Genomic DNA, 18,715 nt, shown 5'->3' with positions numbered 1-18,715 from the left:
ATGTTGGGGGGGGGGTATTGTATGTTTTTTTTTTACAGGCAAAAGAGCTGAACTTCTTGGGGCATGCCCCGCAAAGGGCCCTGTTCAGGGCTGGTAAGGTAAAAGAGCTTTGAACTTTAGTAATTTAGAATAGGGTAGGGCATTTCTTTTATTTTGGGGGGCTTTGTTATTTTATTAGGGGGCTTAGAGTAGGTGTAATTAGTTTAAAATTGTTGTAATATTTTTCTTATGTTTGTAAATATTTTTTTATTTTTTGTAACTTAGTTCTTTTTTATTTTTTGTACTTTAGATAGTTTATTTCATTGTAGTTATTTGTAGGTATTGTATTTAATTTATTTATTGATAGTGTAGTGTTAGGTTTAATTGTAACTTAGGTTAGGATTTATTTTACAGGTAATTTTGTAATTATTTTAACTATTTTAGCTATTAAATAGTTCTTAACTATTTAATAGCTATTGTACCTGGTTAAAATAAATACAAAGTTACCTGTAAAATAAATATTAATCCTAAAATAGCTATAATATAATTATAATTTATATTGTAGCTATATTAGGATTTATTTTACAGGTAAGTATTTATTTTTAAATAGGAATAATTTATTTAATTAGAGTTAATTAATTTCGTTAGATTAAAATTATATTTAATTTAGGGGGGTGTTAGTGTTAGGGTTAGACTTAGCTTTAGGGGTTAATACATTTATTAGAATAGCGGTGAGCTCCAGTCGGCAGATTAGGGGTTAATAATTGAAGTTAGGTGTCGGCGATGTTAGGGAGGGCAGATTAGGGGTTAATACTTTTTATTATAGGGTTAGTGAGGCGGATTAGGGGTTAATAACTTTATTATGATAGCGTTGCGGTCCGGTCGGCAGATTAGGGGTTAATAAGTGTAGGCAGGTGGAGGCGACGTTGTGGGGGGCAGATTAGGGGTTAATAAATATAATATAGGGGTCGGCGGTGTTAGGGGCAGCAGATTAGGGGTACATAAGGATAATGTAAGTAGCGGTGGTTTACGGAGCGGCAGATTAGTGGTTAAAAATAATATGCAGGGGTCAGCGATAGCGGGGGCGGCAGATTAGGGGTTAATAAGTGTAAGGCTAGGGGTGTTTAGACTCGGGGTACATGTTAGGGTGTTAGGTGCAGACGTAGGAAGTGTTTCCCCATAGCAAACAATGGGGCTGCGTTAGGAGCTGAACGCTGCTTTTTTGCAGGTGTTAGGTTTTTTTTCAGCTCAAACAGCCCCATTGTTTCCTATGGGGGAATCGTGCACGAGCACGTTTTTGAGGCTGGCCGCGTCCGTAAGCAACTCTGGTATCGAGAGTTGAAGCTGCGTTAAATATGCTCTATGTTCCTTTTTTGGAGCCTAACGCAGCCTTTATGTGGACTCTCAATACCAGAGTTATTTTTATGGTGCGGCCAGAAAAAAGCCGGCGTTAGCTACGCGGGTCCTTACCGACAAAACTCTTAATCTAGCCGTATGAGAATTGATTGACTATATAAAAGGCACAGAAAATTACTAAAACTATTAACAACAATATAAGTCTAATACTTCGGTATAACATGAATCTATGTGATAATACTGTAGAGAAATGTATTCACATTTACTGCTATAATATATAGACAACATTTTAACAAACTAGATAGGCCAATAGGCACAATTTGTCACTGCACATAGGTATGGTCTCTCCAATATTCTCTGTCTACCTCCCAGCATCCCCAAACTACCGGTCTATCTGCACAAAGACCCAACCAACCAGCCTCCTATCTACCCCCAAACAACGCTGCATCTTTATCTCTCAACCTGCATAGCAATCCCCAAATAGCATTGACAGTTTCCTGCTCTGTACACTCTCCACAGTGAAGCATGACATGGGAACAGCACAAGTATCTCTGGGTGGCCTCTGATCACTTTAAGAAAAGTCTTTGTCGTCTTAGAGCTCCACCTCCCTCGGACAATCTGCTTCAATACCATAGTCCATTTGCAATAGGGGTGCTTGCCAAGTGGCCATCTGCAGGTACGTGCTGGAAGTACAATGGTTTGTTCATGGGGTAGACAAGGAAAGCAGGTGGATCCCCATAGCAAGCAAACACTCGAGTCAGAAGGAGTCTAAGAAGAAAACAAAACAGCACAAGATGAACACACACCCTGATACAATCACAAGTATGTCCAACATAACTTCTTTTACCTTTTTGTAAGCATTACCATTTCCTTAAATAGCTTAACTTATCCTATGTCATTTAAAACCAGGAAAACATTGTGGATATAATACAAACTAAATACATTTATTATACTTTTACAGAGAATAACTCACAGCTTCTCTATACAATTTAAATGATACCTTAAACATGAACACTAAGCAAGTAAAAACTGCTAGACTTCATCAAAAGGCTGTATGGATATGCTAAGTAACTTATGCTAAGGCCTGCCCTGCAACAAAAATAAAAAGTTAAACAGTCATTAAAAATATTTTCTTTAAAATTAATTTCTTCACACTTTCTCTTTGAACTACTAAAAAATAACATAGTGTTGCTTTATTCTGCAAAGCTATTTTATTTAATGTTTATAATTCTCCAAATAGGATCTTAATAGAGTCAGCTGTCTCATCTGATATAGACACTACTAATTATTTTATGCAACCTAAATTCTCTTGCACTGTATGAGGAAAGAATACAATCATCATAAGATTATTAAAACTACAAAATCTCTTTAAAGGTAAACACATCTTTATGGTAAGATAATTCCTTTCACTGACAAACACCTGGAATTACAAAAGTCAAATTACAGATACCATACCAGTTAATAAAGGGAAAAATACATCTAGTTTCATAACACAGATCCAATAAGAGCCATTGTAGGTAGAAAATATACCATCAATACCATTATAATTATACTACTCCCAAAATTCATATTTCTCTTGTTAAGTGTATCCAGTCCACGGATCATCCATTACTTGTGGGATATTCTCCTTCCCAACAGGACGTTGCAAGAGGATCACCCACAGCAGAGCTGCTATATAGCTCCTCCCCTCACTGCCATATCCAGTCATTCTCTTGCAACTCTCAACTAAGATGGAGGTCGTAAGAGGACTGTGGTGTTTTATACTTAGTTTATTTCTTCAATCAAAAGTTTGTTATTTTTAAATGGTACCGGAGTGTACTGTTTATCTCAGGCACTATTTAGAAGAAGAATCTGCCTGCGTTTTCTATGATCTTAGCAGAAGTAACTAAGATCCTTTGCTGTTCTCACATATTCTGAGGAGTGAGGTAACTTCAGAGGGGGAAGTAATAAGGTATGTGCAGTTAAAATATTTTTCTAGGGATGGAATTTGCTAGAAAATGCTGCTGATACCGAAGTAATGTAAGTAAAGCCTTAAATGCAGTGATAGCGACTGGTATCAGGCTTATTAATAGAGATACATACTCTTATAAAAGTGTATTTTAAAACGTTTGCTGGCATGTTTAATAGTTTTTTACATATGTTTGGTGATAAAACTTATTGGGGCCTAGTTTTTTGCACATGGCTGGCTTGAATTTTGCCTAGAAACAGTTCCCTGAGACTTCCCACTGTTGTAATATGAGTGGGAGGGGCCTATTTTAGCGTTTTTTTGCACAGCAAAAATTACAGACACAGACATCCAGCTTCTTCCTGCATGATCCAGGACTTCTCTGAAGGGCTCAAAAGGCTTCAAAAGTCGTATTGAGGGAGGTAAAAAGCCACAGTAGAGCTGTGGCAGTTGTTGACTGTTTAAAAAAACGTTTTTGTCATTTGTTATTCAGTTTTTGGTATTAAGGGGTTAATCATCCATTTGCAAGTGGGTGCAATGCTCTGCTAACTTATTACATACACTGTAAAAATTTCGTTAGTGTAACTGCATTTTTTCACTGTTATTTCAATATTTGGGAAAATTTGTGTTTCTTAAAGGCGCAGTAACGTTTTTTATATTGCTTGTAAACTTGTTTTAAAGTGTTTTCCAAGCTTGCTAGTCTCATTGCTAGTCTGTTTAAACATGTCTGACACAGAGGAACCTACTTGTTCATTATGTTTGAAAGCCATGGTGGAGCCCCATAGGAGAATGTGTACTAAATGTATTGATTTCACCTTAAACAGTAAAGATCAGTCTTTATCTATAAAAGAATTATCACCAGAGGGTTCTGTCGAGGGGGAAGTTATGCCGACTAACTCTCACCACGTGTCAGACCCTTCGCCTTCCGCTCAGGGGACGCACGCTAATATGGCGCCAATTACATCAGGGACGCCCATAGCGATTACCTTGCAGGACATTGCTGCAATCATGAATAATACCCTGTCAGAGGTATTATCTAGATTGCCTGAATTAAGAGGCAAGCGCGATAGCTCTGGGGTTAGGAGAGATACAGAGCGTGCAAATGCTGTTAGAGCCATGTCTGATACTGCGTCACAATATGCAGAACATGAGGACGGAGATCTTCAGTCTGTGGGTGACATCTCTGACTCGGGGAAACCTGATTCAGAGATTTCTAATTTTAAATTTAAGCTTGAGAACCTCCGTATTGCTTGGGGAGGTATTAGCTGCTCTGAATGACTGTAACACAGTTGCAATTCCAGAGAAATTGTGTAGGCTGGATAGATACTATGCGGTGCCGGTGTGTACTGACGTTTTTCCTATACCTAAAAGGCTTACAGAAATTATTAGCAAGGAGTGGGATAGACCCGGTGTGCCCTTTTCCCCACCTCCTATATTTAGAAAAATGTTTCCAATAGACGCCACTACTTGGGAATTATGGCAGACGGTCCCTAAGGTGGAGGGAGCAGTTTCTACTTTAGCAAAGCGTACCACTATCCCGGTTGAGGACAGTTGTGCTTTTTCAGATCCAATGGATAAAAAATTGGACGGTTACCTTAAGAAAATGTTTATTCAACAAGGTTTTATTTTACAGCCCCTTGCATGCATTGCGCCTGTCACTGCTGCGGCGGCATTCTGGTTTGAGGCCCTGGAAGAGACCATCCAGACAGCTCCATTGAATGAAATTATTGACAAGCTTAGAACGCTTAAGCTAGCTAACTCATTTGTTTCTGATGCCATTGTTCATTTGACTAAACTAACGGCTAAGAATTCCGGATTCGCCATCCAGGCGCGTAGGGCGCTATGGCTTAAATCCTGGTCAGCTGACGTGACTTCAAAGTCTAAATTACTCAACATTCCTTTCAAGGGGCAGACCTTATTCGGGCCTGGCTTGAAGGAAATTATTGCTGACATTACTGGAGGCAAGGGTCATACTCTTCCTCAGGACAGGGCCAAATCAAAGGCCAGTCTAATTTTCATGCCTTTCGAAATTTCAAGGCAGGAGCAGTATCAACTTCCTCCGCTTCAAAACAAGAGGGAACTGTTGCTCATTCCAGACAGGCCTGGAAACCTAACCAGTCCTGGAACAAGGGCAAGCAGGCCAGAAAGCCTGCTGCTGCCCCCAAGACAGCATGAAGGAACGGCCCCCTATCCGGAAATGGATCTAGTGGGGGGCAGACTTTCTCTCTTCGCCCAGGCGTGGGCAAGAGATGTTCAGGATCCCTGGGCGTTGGAGATCATATCTCAGGGATATCTTCTGGACTTCAAAGCTTCTCCTCCACAAGGGAGATTTCATCTTTCAAGGTTATCAGCAAACCAGATAAAGAAAGAGGCATTCCTTAGCTGTGTGCAAGACCTCCTAGTAATGGGAGTGATCCATCCAGTTCCGCGGACGGAACAGGGACAGGGATTTTATTCAAATCTGTTTGTGGTTCCCAAGAAAGAGGGAACCTTCAGACCAATCTTGGATCTAAAGATCTTAAACAAATTCCTCAGAGTTCCATCATTCAAAATGGAAACTATTCGGACCATCCTACCCATGATCCAAGAGGGTCAGTACATGACCACAGTGGACTTAAAGGATGCCTACCTTCACATACCGATTCACAAAGATCATCATCGGTTCCTAAGGTTTGCCTTTCTAGACAGGCATTACCAATTTGTAGCTCTTCCCTTCGGGTTGGCCACTGCCCCGAGAATTTTTACAAAGGTTCTGGGCTCACTTCTGGCGGTTCTAAGACCGCGAGGCATAGCGGTGGCTCCGTATCTAGACGACATCCTGATACAGGCGTCAAGCTTTCAAATTGCCAAGTCTCATAAAGAGATAGTTCTGGCATTTCTGAGGTCGCATGGGTGGAAAGTGAAAGGGAAAAGAGTTCTCTATCACCACTCACAAGTGTCTCCTTCCTAGGGACTCTTATAGATTCTGTAGAGATGAAAATTTACCTGACGGAGTCCAGGTTATCAAAACTTCTAAATGCTTGCCGTGTCCTTCATTCCATTCCACGCCCGTCAGTGGCTCAGTGCATGGAAGTAATCGGCTTAATGGTAGCGACAATGGACATAGTGCCATTTGCGCGCCTGCATCTCAGACCGCTGCAATTATGCATGCTAAGTCAGTGGAATGGGGATTACTCAGATTTGTCCCCTCTACTAAATCTGGATCAAGAGACCAGAGATTCTCTTCTATGGTGGCTTTCTCGGGTCCATCTGTCCAAGGGTATGACCTTTCGCAGGCCAGATTGGACGATTGTAACAACAGATGCCAGCCTTCTAGGTTGGGGCGCAGTCTGGAACTCCCTGAAGGCTCAGGGATCGTGGACTCAGGAGGAGAAACTCCTCCCAATAAATATTCTGGAGTTAAGAGCAATATTCAATGCTCTTCTAGCTTGGCCTCAGTTAGCAACACTGAGGTTCATCAGATTTCAGTCGGACAACATCACGACTGTGGCTTACATCAACCATCAAGGGGGAACTAGGAGTTCCCTAGCGATGTTAGAAGTCTCAAAGATAATTCGCTGGGCAGAGTCTCACTCTTGCCACCTGTCAGCGATCCACATCCCAGGCGTAGAGAACTGGGAGGCGGATTTTCTAAGTCGTCAGACTTTTCATCCGGGGGAGTGGGAACTCCATCCGGAGGTGTTTGCTCAACTGGTCCATCGTTGGGGCAAACCAGAACTGGATCTCATGGCGTCTCGCCAGAACGCCAAGCTTCCTTGTTACGGATCCAGGTCCAGGGACCCGGGAGCAACGCTGATAGATGCTCTAGCAGCTCCTTGGTTCTTCAACCTGGCCTATGTGTTTCCACCGTTTCCTCTGCTCCCTCGACTGATTGCCAAAATCAAACAGGAGAGAGCATTGGTGATTCTGATAGCGCCTGCGTAGCCACGCAGGACCTGGTATGCAGACCTAGTGGACATGTCATCTCTTCCACCATGGACTCTGCCTCTGAGGCAGGACCTTCTAATACAAGGTCCTTTCAATCATCCAAATCTAATTTCTCTGAGACTGACTGCATGGAGATTGAACGCTTGATTCTATCAAGGCGTGGCTTCTCCGAGTCAGTCATTGATACCTTAATACAGGCTCGGAAGCCTGTCATTAGGAAAATCTACCATAAGATATGGTGTAAATATCTTTATTGGTGTGAATCCAAGAGTTACTCATGGAGTAAGGTTAGGATTCCTAGAATATTGTCCTTTCTCCAAGAGGGTTTGGACAAAGGCTTATCAGCTAGTTCTTTAAAAGGACAGATCTCTGCTCTGTCTATTCTTTTGCACAAGCGTCTGGCAGAAGTTCCAGACGTCCAGGCATTTTGTCAGGCTTTGGTTAGGATTAAGCCTGTGTTTAAAACTGTTGCTCCCCCGTGGAGCTTAAACTTGGTTCTTAAAGTTCTTCAGGGAGTTCCGTTTGAACCCCTTTATTCCATTGATATTAAACTTTTATCTTGAAAAGTTCTGTTTTTGATGGCTATTTCCTCGGCTCGAAGAGTCTCTGAGTTATCTGCCTTACATTGTGATTCTCCTTATCTGATTTTTCATTCAGACAAGGTAGTTCTGCGTACCAAACCTGGGTTTTTACCTAAGGTGGTTTCTAATAGGAATATCAATCAAGAGATTGTTGTTCCATCATTGTGTCCTAATCCTTCTTCAAAGAAGGAACGTCTTTTGCATAATCTGGACGTAGTCCGTGCCTTGAAGTTTTACTTACAGGCTACTAAAGATTTTCGTCAAACATCTGCCCTGTTTGTCGTTTACTCTGGACAGAGGAGAGGTCAAAAAGCTTCGGCAACCTCTCTCTCCTTTTGGCTTCGGAGCATAATACGCTTAGCCTATGAGACTGCTGGACAGCAGCCCCCTGAAAGGATAACAGCTCATTCTACTAGAGCTGTGGCTTCCACCTGGGCCTTTAAAAATGAGGCCTCTGTTGAACAGATTTGCAAGGCTGCGACTTGGTCTTCGCTTCACACCTTTTCAAAATTTTACAAATTTGACACTTTTGCTTCTTTGGAGGCTGTTTTTGGGAGAAAGGTTCTACAGGCAGTGGTTCCTTCCGTTTAAGTTCCTGCCTTGTCCCTCCCATCATCCGTGTACTTTAGCTTTGGTATTGGTATCCCACAAGTAATGGATGATCCGTGGACTGGATACACTTAACAAGAGAAAACATAATTTATGCTTACCTGATAAATGTATTTCTCTTGTAGTGTATCCAGTCCACGGCCCGCCCTGTCCTTTTAAGGCAGGTCTAAATTTTAATTAAACTACAGTCACCACTGCACCCTATGGTTTCTCCTTTCTCGTCTTGTTTCGGTCGAATGACTGGATATGGCAGTGAGGGGAGGAGCTATATAGCAGCTCTGCTGTGGGTGATCCTCTTGCAACTTCCTGTTGGGAATGAGAATATCCCACAAGTAATGGATGATCCGTGGACTGGATACACTACAAGAGAAATAAATTTATCAGGTAAGCATAAATTATGCTTTCTCTGTATAATTGATATACATTTCTAGCTGAGACATGTCCTCACTCTCTTTATTTCGAGTAGTTTGATTATACACTAAGGAATGATTACAATGAGAAATGCCTACAAAAACTTCCTATTCTCATTCTTTTCTCCACTGCAAGACACATATATCCCTTCTTCGCTCAAATATTGAGGGCCATATAACCTTCTGTGTTCTACAATGGTGAAGGGTCTAGAATATTCTGAGGTATTGCAGTTTTGTCTTTAAACTATAAAGGTACAAACATATTCTCTATAATTAGTGGACCATTCAATAAGTTACAATATTGCAAGGTTTAGAGTTACACTTATCTAGAGGGTTACTTTGTTTAAGTACATAAACTACAATGTGTACTAATACAAATAAGGCATACTTTTCTGCAGACAAAGCTATATGACTTCTTATAACTAATATGATCAATAAAAATAATACAATTACAAGAGAATACAAAACAAGCAATATAAGTAAACAAGTTAAAACAATACTCCACTAATTTGGCTGTGGTTGACTCTGTAACATTGTAACAGGTCCTCAATTCCAACAGGCAAGGCACAGTCAAGAGAAGGATAGTCTTTATGTTCTGAACACACACATCATAGGAAACAGTCATAGATTACCCAGAGTCCAGTTCTGGGGCTGGTACCAGCTTGCAAAGCAAAGAATGGATCCAAAAGATAGTTCAACAGTTTTTACTGCAGTATGGTGGTTAAAACAAACTTGACAAAAGGTATTTTATCTTCCCTTTTCTTTCCTTCACCTAGACACCAGGCATCTCTTTATTTAAAAGGTTTTGTGAAAAGCCTATGCTATACTTTTACATAACCACAATTCCAACAAATACACAACCATCTTGACTCAATCTCTATATACAATTTGGCATTCTTTGTTACTTGTTTTATTCAACACTTTGCAGCTCTCTGACCAAACACAACACTTGTATACTACAAAATGAGCCCTCCAAAAAGAATAACAATAACAATCCACACCAATAGTCCAGAAAGACAGTTCACTCAAAAAAACGTCCCCCTCAAATTGCTCCCGGCTATCCACCTTGCCCGATGGAGCGCCCTCAATTGTTTACAAATAGCTCCTTTACCCCTTATAATAGGCTGTGATTTAAAAGCACAAAACCAACTACTGAAAAAAAAATAAATTTTCTCCTACTTTTTATATTATACAGCTGGAATAACAAAAAAAATCACTCCCCTCCTGCACTTTCCTTAGTTACTTCACTTGCAAAAACAATATATTTATATGCCTTAACAGGTGGAAACACATTAAACCTCTCTTCAGTCTTTATTTGTATAAAACAAATATTACTTAAACGAAAAAAATCTATTATTGGCAAACAAAATTAAGAACATACATATGACTTTAAAACCAAGTTACAGCAATAACAAGCAAATCATTACAGCGTCAGGTTTCTTAGCTAAGAATCCCTGATACACATACACACAGCTCTAGCCTGCATCAAACATCAAGGCCAGCTTTCTTTTGCAGCGATTGTACACAAAAATCATATCAACTCGCATACCTCAAATATTTCACTCCCAGCGTTTATTCTTACACAATTTTAACAAACAGCAAACTTTTTTTTTTCTAAAGACACTGAAAACATATTTTATTAACCTTCTCTCTCTTTCAGGAAAACATATATTTCAAACATATCAGACATTATAAAAAAAATAGGATACTCCACCAAATTTAAATGTATCTGTAAGTGTCCGAATCTGCAAGGAATGGCCATTTTCCCAGCAGTTTGAGACATAAACAAATTATTTTTAGACAGGATAATAAATCCTCAGATATTTAGTGGGAAGTAAACCTTTTACACGGAACATAGGGAAACATCAGACAGACAAACACTTCTAACACATAAAATACACAGAATCTCAGTCTCGTTACTGCAACACGTACAAAAAAAAAAAAGTTTTCACATACCAAGCTATTTTTTTAAGATACATCCTGTCATGTCACATTACAGCATTATGTACAGGGATTAAGGAACTTTTCCATGAGCACAGTATGCAACAAGCAGCTACAACACTTATCACTAAGCCCTTTGAACAGAAAACACATTCACAACACAATAATAGCAATGAAATGAGCAATTAGACATATAGTTTGTGACCCTTTTAAAATATGTAATAGCTCCCATAGGGTGCTTCACAGGGTCAGGTCATTTAAGTGCCCAATCCATCAAACGCTCTGAGTCAGGGGCTCTAATCATGGTTTGCTCACCTATAGTTACAAACAGAGCTTCTGTAACAGTTTTTTCTCGTGTTTCTGCATTTGGCCCCCCTTTCTGTGCCCGTAACATTCCTGAATGCAGAAGCAAACTTTTTAGTTGATTTTACAGGGCTGTGATTACTGACAGCTTGGAGTGCACAGCTCCCTGCCTTAAAATGAAACTGTTAACCCCTTTGTAGACATTAAGGGACACATTGCAGGCGGAGGAGCTGATGGGGCATTTTGATATGGAGGGGGCAGGGTGTTGCAATCACACAGAGAGCCTGACTTCTCTGTATCTCAGCATTATTATCAAACTTTTTTCTGTGAGCAGACCCCATTTTAACAACACAATAATGGCAGCAATAAAATAATATCAGCAATTACTTTAATCTTCTTAAGCACAGCACAAACGAAAAAGCCTTGAAGCACAAGCAATTAAGCAATAAACGTCAACAAGTAACAATTTAGTTCCAGTTATAAGTAAACTTAACTCTATGGTTATATAAGGAATTTTGACCCAGGTGAGACTTTAACTCACTCAAACTTCCACAATTGTACGCTAAAATATACGCTAAAACCTAGCAGGACTCAAACCTGTCTAAGGGGGTTAATCCAGAGCAAAACTCAAACTTGCGCTGCCAAAAATTGCGCTGGGACTAAGACACATGCAACCCTGCGCTTCCACCCGACGAACCCCTTATAAAAGTACTTTAATCCTTTATATATATATATATATATATATATATATATATATATATATATATATATATATATATATATATCACTAACACCATCCAAACCTTTGGGTTTAGATTCACAGAGGGAAAAGCAGAGTAAAAAAACACTTATCTACTTACCCAGTGTGAATCCCACGCTCTGACACCAGAATTGTTAGGTGTTATTTTCAGGGGGGGGGGGGAGTGTCAGTCAGCACTTAGCTGTATTTTACACCTTCACCTGGAACTGAATGGGTTACCTGACGAGATATCTCGGGAACAGAAATCAGACACGCAGCAAGAAAGGTCTAATCACTGTTCTGTTTATTATAAGGTGCACAATACTTTTATAGACACTGGTTACAGCATATAGGGTTAAACAATGACATACTCATAGCTACATCATCTTACACAGTATTGCTTAGAAACAAAAGAAGCTCATTAAAATATAATTGGGTAAAAAGGAGTATTTTCTCATAAGCTGGGAGTGTTCGCCCAGCACAAAACAAGGCCGTTGGACATCTTATAGCGATAACAGGGCATCCATGTGCATCGCCAGGGACATTTACAATGCCATTCTTGATATACAAGTATTCCTAACAGCATATTTCTCACAACATAATAAGCTGTTATAATAAACTATAATAAACCATTCTTGACAAAATGGATGCCTAAAGACAAAATGGCGTCAGTAATGCTAAATATATTCTAACAAGCCATTTCTCAGAGAGCAGGAGATTGTGTGGGAGGTTCCATAATGATTACATACCCTAAGTTTCAGACTGCAGACGTCCCTATGGGGAAATATAAGTAAGTGGCTTTCCCTCCTCTTCACTCTCCTGCACTGGCTCTGCTTTTAGACTTCTATAGATTGATCGGCTGCTACTGAGATCACAAACAGAAAGTAAAACAGACATTTTACAAATGTGTGCTAAAAGTAACCACTAGATGGAGCTGTTTGCAAGAAATCACATACAAATAAATGCAGTACAGCCACATCTGAGTATTTATTTATTTTTTTAGCAAAAAATCACAAACTCTTGCGTTTTTTAAATCGCGGCAATTAATCACGGTTTTAAATTGCATATGCGATTAATCGTACAGCCCTAATGCTATCATGTATTAAAAGAGGCATTGATGCAAGGGAGGAAAGCATAATTATGTCACTATATAAAGCCTTGGTAAGACCTCACCTTGAGTATGGAGTGCAGTTTTGGGGACCAATCTCGAAAAAAAGACATTGCAGACTCAGAGAAGTGCCACAAAAACTAATAAGGTGAATGGAGAATTTAAGCTGTGAGAAGAGGTTAGCCAAACTGGGTCTGTTCTCTCTAGAAAAAAGGTGCTTAAGAGGTAACATGATTACTTTATATAAATATATTCAAGACCCATATACAGAGATGACTGAAGCTCTGTTTATTTCAAGAACATTTTTGTGACTAGAGGTCACAATTTAAGGTTGGAGGAAAGGAGATTTAATCTCCAGCAGCGTAAACGTTTTTTCACTGTAAGAGCAATTAAATTGTGGAACTCCTTACCTAAGGAGGTAGTAAATGCCAATACATTAGATACATTTAAAAATGGTTCAGATGCATTTCTGTCTAGAAACAGAATTCAGGGATATGATTGCTTGTGTTAAACTGGTCACCTTTTTAATGGAATTAAAGGGACACTAAACCCCAAAAAATGTCTTTAATGACTTTGGTAGAGAATACAGTTTTAAACAACATTCCAATTTACTTCTATTATCTAATTTGCTTAATTCTTTAGATATCCTTTGTTGAAGAAAATTCAATGCACATGGGTGAGCCAATCACACAAGGCATCTATGTGCAGCCACCAATCAGCAGCTACGGAGCCTATTTAGATATGCTTTTCAGTAAAGGATATGAAGAAAATTAAGCAAATTAGATAATAGAAGAAAATTAGAAAGTTGTTTAAAATTGCATACTTTTTCAAAATCACGAAAGAAAAAATTTGGGTTTCATGTCCCTTTAAGTTAAACTCAAATAATTGATGATTTGTATAGGTTGAACTCGATGAACTTTTTTTTTCAACCTCATCTACTATCTAACTTGTTACAGCATATGTGAAACTGAAGTAGCTCTTTTGTTAATTCTACTGACTGTGATGAGGAGCTGTTTGTGTGTGTGTGTGTGTGATGTAGAGCTTAATATGCTGAGATTGGTTGATATAGAACTAACTGTATAAAGACCCAAAAGTGAATCTTTTGATAAATGTAATGTAAAAGCGGTTAAAGAAACATTCCGGTCAAAGTGTAAATGCACATACTGTATTTTAATTACATCTTTGAATATAAACATTTTTACAATAAACATTTATTGGCAAATATGCTTCTAGTAAAAGCTATGAATGTTTTAGCGTAAACATTTTTGGTGTGCATGTAAAGCATAGCTAGATATTTTCAGTGCACCAGCATTTTAAATACTGCAGCTGCTCAGAGCATCAGTGGGGCTTGTGTCATGCCAGCAATTAACAAATTGAGTCAGATGGTACAAGAACCTTAGGCTCTCTGAGCAAGTGCTATGTTTAAAATGCTGGTGCATGATGCATACTTAAAGACACTTTTGAAACAGTTACAGCTTTTATTAGAAGCATTTTTGCTAAATCATGTATATTCTAAAAATGCTTCTATTTAAAACTTAAATACAACCGTGTAGGTTTCCAATTTTGGTTGGAATGTCCCTCAAAGGGACACTGTACCCGTTTTTTTTATTTCATGATTCAGATACAGCACGCAATTTTAAGCAACTTTCTAATTTACTCCTTTTATCAATTTGTATTCGTTTTCTTGGTATCTTTATTTGAAAAAGCAGAAATGTTAGCTTACGAGCTGGCCCATATTTAGTTCAGCACCTGGGTACAGCTTGCTGATTGGTGGCTAAATGTACCCACCAATCAGTAAACGCTATCCAGGGTCTGAACAAAAAATGGGCCGACTCGTAAGCTTAGATTCCTGCTTTTCAAATAAAGATACCAAGAGAACAAAGACAAATTGATAATAGGAGTAAATTAGAAAGTTGCTTAAAATTGCATGCTGTATCTGAATCATGAAAGAAAAATGTGGGTTCAGTATCCCTTTAAGCAGCTGTTTTTAATATTTATCTAATTTTTTTTTTCCTTCAGGTCGCATGTAAGACAAATATGGATTCCATCAAAGTTTTGAGCAGTCTCTGTCATCGCTTAGAAGAGGAGAATACAATTTTGCTGGAGCAAATCATAGAATATGAACATCGTAACATGGCCTATGCCAGCCAACAGTTGAGGGAATACACCAAGGCTGGGGTAACTGTCATGTGTAGAACTAATATGAACTATATATTAAGTCAAGATATTAGGCATTATGTGCATGCCAAACATATATAAATAAAGGCAAATAATTATTACTGGCTCTACTGACACTTAGGGCCAGATTACGAGTGGAGCGCAAATGTTTGCACACAAGCGATAAGGGGTTTATCGCTGGTGTTTGCGCTCATCGTGTGTTATGCTTGTATTAGGATTTGAAAGTAAGCGCAATCGCGATTTATGCTATTACCATATCCTCAGAGCTCTGGTTAACTGTTTAGCAAAACAAAAAAGTGTCTTATCAAAAATACATTACAAAGTACATTTACATTCATAACGCCATAAAATAAAAAAAGGGCTCTATTATATACAATCTCATGTGTTAGAAAAAAAAAAGGCAGGCAAAGGGCTTTAACATAGACATACGTACATATACATGTCTAAATATGTATATGTATGTATCTATATATTTGTACATATGTATTTATATGTGTATATATATACACACATATAAACGCACACACACACACACATATATATATATATATATATATATATATATACACACACATTGGAGCCCTTTGCTTTCAGGTAGATGAAAACATGTAAATACATATTTATGCAATATTCATTTTCTTTCTAATGACACAGTGAGTCCACAGATCATCAATTACTGTTGGGAATATCACTCCTGACCAGCAAGAGGAGGCAGAGAGCACCACAGCAAAGCTGATAAGTATCACTTCTCTACCCACAATCCCCAGTCATTCTCTTTGCCTGTATAGTACAAGGAAGAGGTGAAGTTTTAGGTGTCTGATAAGAAGTCTCCTTTAATCAAGATTTTATTATTTGAAAAGCAGCGTAGGTTTACTCTGATCTTTTCTGGGGTCTAGCCTTGGTCCACGTCAGTCTCTTCAGTAGGGCAGTGGTGGCTTTTGAGCACTTGGGAACTTATGTGGTTTAATCCTCACTGCATTTTCTCAGGATTTTGCTGCCCTATTCAAAAAGCCTGAGTAAGGTTACTCAGATTCTTTCTTTCTTCACAGGTCCATGTGAGGTGCTGCACCCTCTCAAACCAGGTGAGCTTTCTTGCTGCCGGACAGCATTTATTAAGGTAAGTGCCATTTATTTTTTCTTTGTAAGGAGAATCTGGCACTTTTAGCAGCTAAGGGCTGTTTTAACATAATGGGACTTTTTTTTTATTAACCTTTATGTAAGGGGTTAACCAGGCAGTGTAGCAGGCATTTGAGACTGTGAGGAGCAATGCTAATATTGGTGGCTCAGTTAGTTCCATTTTACATATGGACTGTACTTTGTTTTTTGTATGGCATGTCTTGCTTCACTTGCGCAAGCTGAGTTAAGCAGTTACAGGCAGTTAGGAGATTTTGCCCGCCGGCACATAAAAAGAGGAGGATCCTGGTAGAGGGCTGTTCTCTCTCCTTTGGTGCGTTTTCAGTTACGACTGTTTGGAGACCGGCTGCGGAGCTGTGATGCAGTTGTCAGCTGCTCCGGTGTCTCTCTTCATTGCGCTGCTGTCGCAGGTCCGGATTGGTTCATCTGTAAAGGGAAGTTAGTTCTAAAGGCTGCAGGACAGATAGGCACCTCAGTAAAGCTGCGGAGGTGTTTAGGTTGCCTGGGGTTATTTTGTTTCTTATTTGCTAACGTTTAAACAGTGTTAAACATTATTTAAAGTTGCAGTACTTTTATTTTGGTTGAAATAAACCCTTTTTATTTTATTTGTTTTTCATCATTTTTGCAAGGGATGGATCAAGAGGCTTTACAAGTGGTTGCTTGCCAGTTATTATCATTTATTTGTATAGCGCCACCAAGTTACGTAGCGCTGGGTACAATGATAGGGGTATACAATGACAAAGATTTTTGATAAAATACAAAACATAACAAAACTAAACAAATCTACTACAGGAGGAAGAGGGCCCTGCTCCGGAGAGCTCACAGTCTACAGGTTTAGGGTGCAGAGAGATAAGGTTGGGTTAGCTTGTTACATCGGTTGTAGTTGCAGCAGTAAGTCAGGCAGTTCATGTATTAGATGGAGACAGAAAGAAGAGAGCGCCTCATGGTGTGATATCGTACTGGTAAGTGAAAAGCCCAGGGGGAACAGCAAACAATGGAAAGGTACTCACAAAGGAGTTGGCACTAACAGTTAGTGCCAACTCTTTTGTGAGTACCTTTCCATTGTTTGCTGTTCCCCCTGGGCTTTTCACTTACCAGTACAATATCACACCATGAGGCGCTCTCTTCTTTCTGTCTCCATCTCTTAGATCATCCGACTTACCACCGGCCTCGGAGAGGAGCTGCCTTCACTTCTGAATTTGTTTGGTGATTGCACCAATTTTCTTTGAACACTCATACTCAGAACCTTTCTGTTCCGTTTATTTTTTTTTTTACTGAACATTTGTTGTTCTCTTTTATATTGAATTATCCAACAAATCTTTTTTACACCATCAATCCAGGTTGTAATTACCGGACTTTATTACTTTATTATCTGGGGCAAACATATCATTGGATATTTCATTGCTTTATTATTTTTTGAACACTAAAATATTCATATTTTACACTGGTTATATGAGACTATTTATGTATATGGTTTAGTGTTTATAGCACATTTTTCGTTGCACGGTTTCGCATATTGCATTGATCGTTCATTTTCAGCACTTATTGTTCATTATATGCAATGCTAGTTCTAGCACTTATTGCTCATTATATGCACTGCTATTTGTAGCTTTTTATTGTTCATAGCGCATTTTGTTGTTTTATTACTTTTATAAGCGCACCCTATTGTATGCTTATTTGCATACTCTTTTTAAACAGTTCATGTATTAGTTTGGTTTGGATGAGGGATGGAGGAGAGATGGTACGCCTCTCTGAGTAGGTGGGTTTTCAAGGAGCGTCTGAAGCTATAAAAGGTTGGAGACAGTCTTATGGAGCGGGGTAGAGAATTCCAGAGGACGGAGCACTAAGTGCGAAGTCTTAGAGGCGGAAGTGGGACGTAGAGATAACAGGAGTGGAGAGACGTAGGTCAGAGGTTGATCAAAGAGGACGGGATGGGGAATATTTCACGATGAGAGAGGAAATATAGTTGTGAGCTAGACTGTTTAGTGCTTTGTAAGTTAGGGTTAATACTTTAAATTGTATTCTAGAGTGTATGGGGAGTCAGTGTAGAGACTGGCAGAGCGCGGAGCAGCTGATGTAGATTGGCGACTTTGGATGAGTCTAGCAGAAGCATTCATAATAGATTGGAGGGAGGAGAGGCGGTGTTTTGGAAGGCCATTTAGCAGTAGATTGCAATAATCAATGCGTGACAAAATTAGGGAATGAATAAGTATTTTTGTAGTTTTTTGAGTAAGGAAGGGATGAATTCTGGAAATGTAGGTGTGAACGGCAGGATTTAGTAAGTGCTTGTATTTGTGGGTTGAATGTGAGCTCTGAGTCTAGTGTGACCCCAAGACAGCAGACCTGGGGTGAGGTGTTGAGAATAGAGTCTCCAACCGTCAGAGAAATGTCAGGTGTTGGATGTCTCGAAGAGGGGGGAATAAGAAGCAGCTCAGTTTTGGACAGATTGAGTTGGAAGTAGTGTGAAGACATCCAAGAGTAAATTGCTGAGAGGCAGTTGGAAAT

The 18,715-nt window shown here is 39.2% G+C and overlaps 1 protein-coding gene across 1 annotated transcript in view; it reads left to right on the top strand.

Moving 5' to 3' along the window:
• The window catches only part of C1H20orf96 (chromosome 1 C20orf96 homolog), a 139,813-nt gene that overhangs the window by 33,022 nt on the left and 88,076 nt on the right, over window positions 1-18,715 (top strand). The window contains exon 3 of the mRNA XM_053700240.1: window positions 14,918-15,076. Within this exon, the coding sequence (XP_053556215.1) occupies window positions 14,918-15,076 (159 nt within the window). The remainder of the gene's footprint in view (window positions 1-14,917; window positions 15,077-18,715) is intronic.

The sequence above is a fragment of the Bombina bombina genome, chromosome 1, assembly GCF_027579735.1.
Source record: "Bombina bombina isolate aBomBom1 chromosome 1, aBomBom1.pri, whole genome shotgun sequence".
In the NCBI taxonomy this organism is placed as follows: domain Eukaryota; kingdom Metazoa; phylum Chordata; class Amphibia; order Anura; family Bombinatoridae; genus Bombina; species Bombina bombina.
This window is presented reverse-complemented; position numbering and strand designations above follow the sequence as displayed.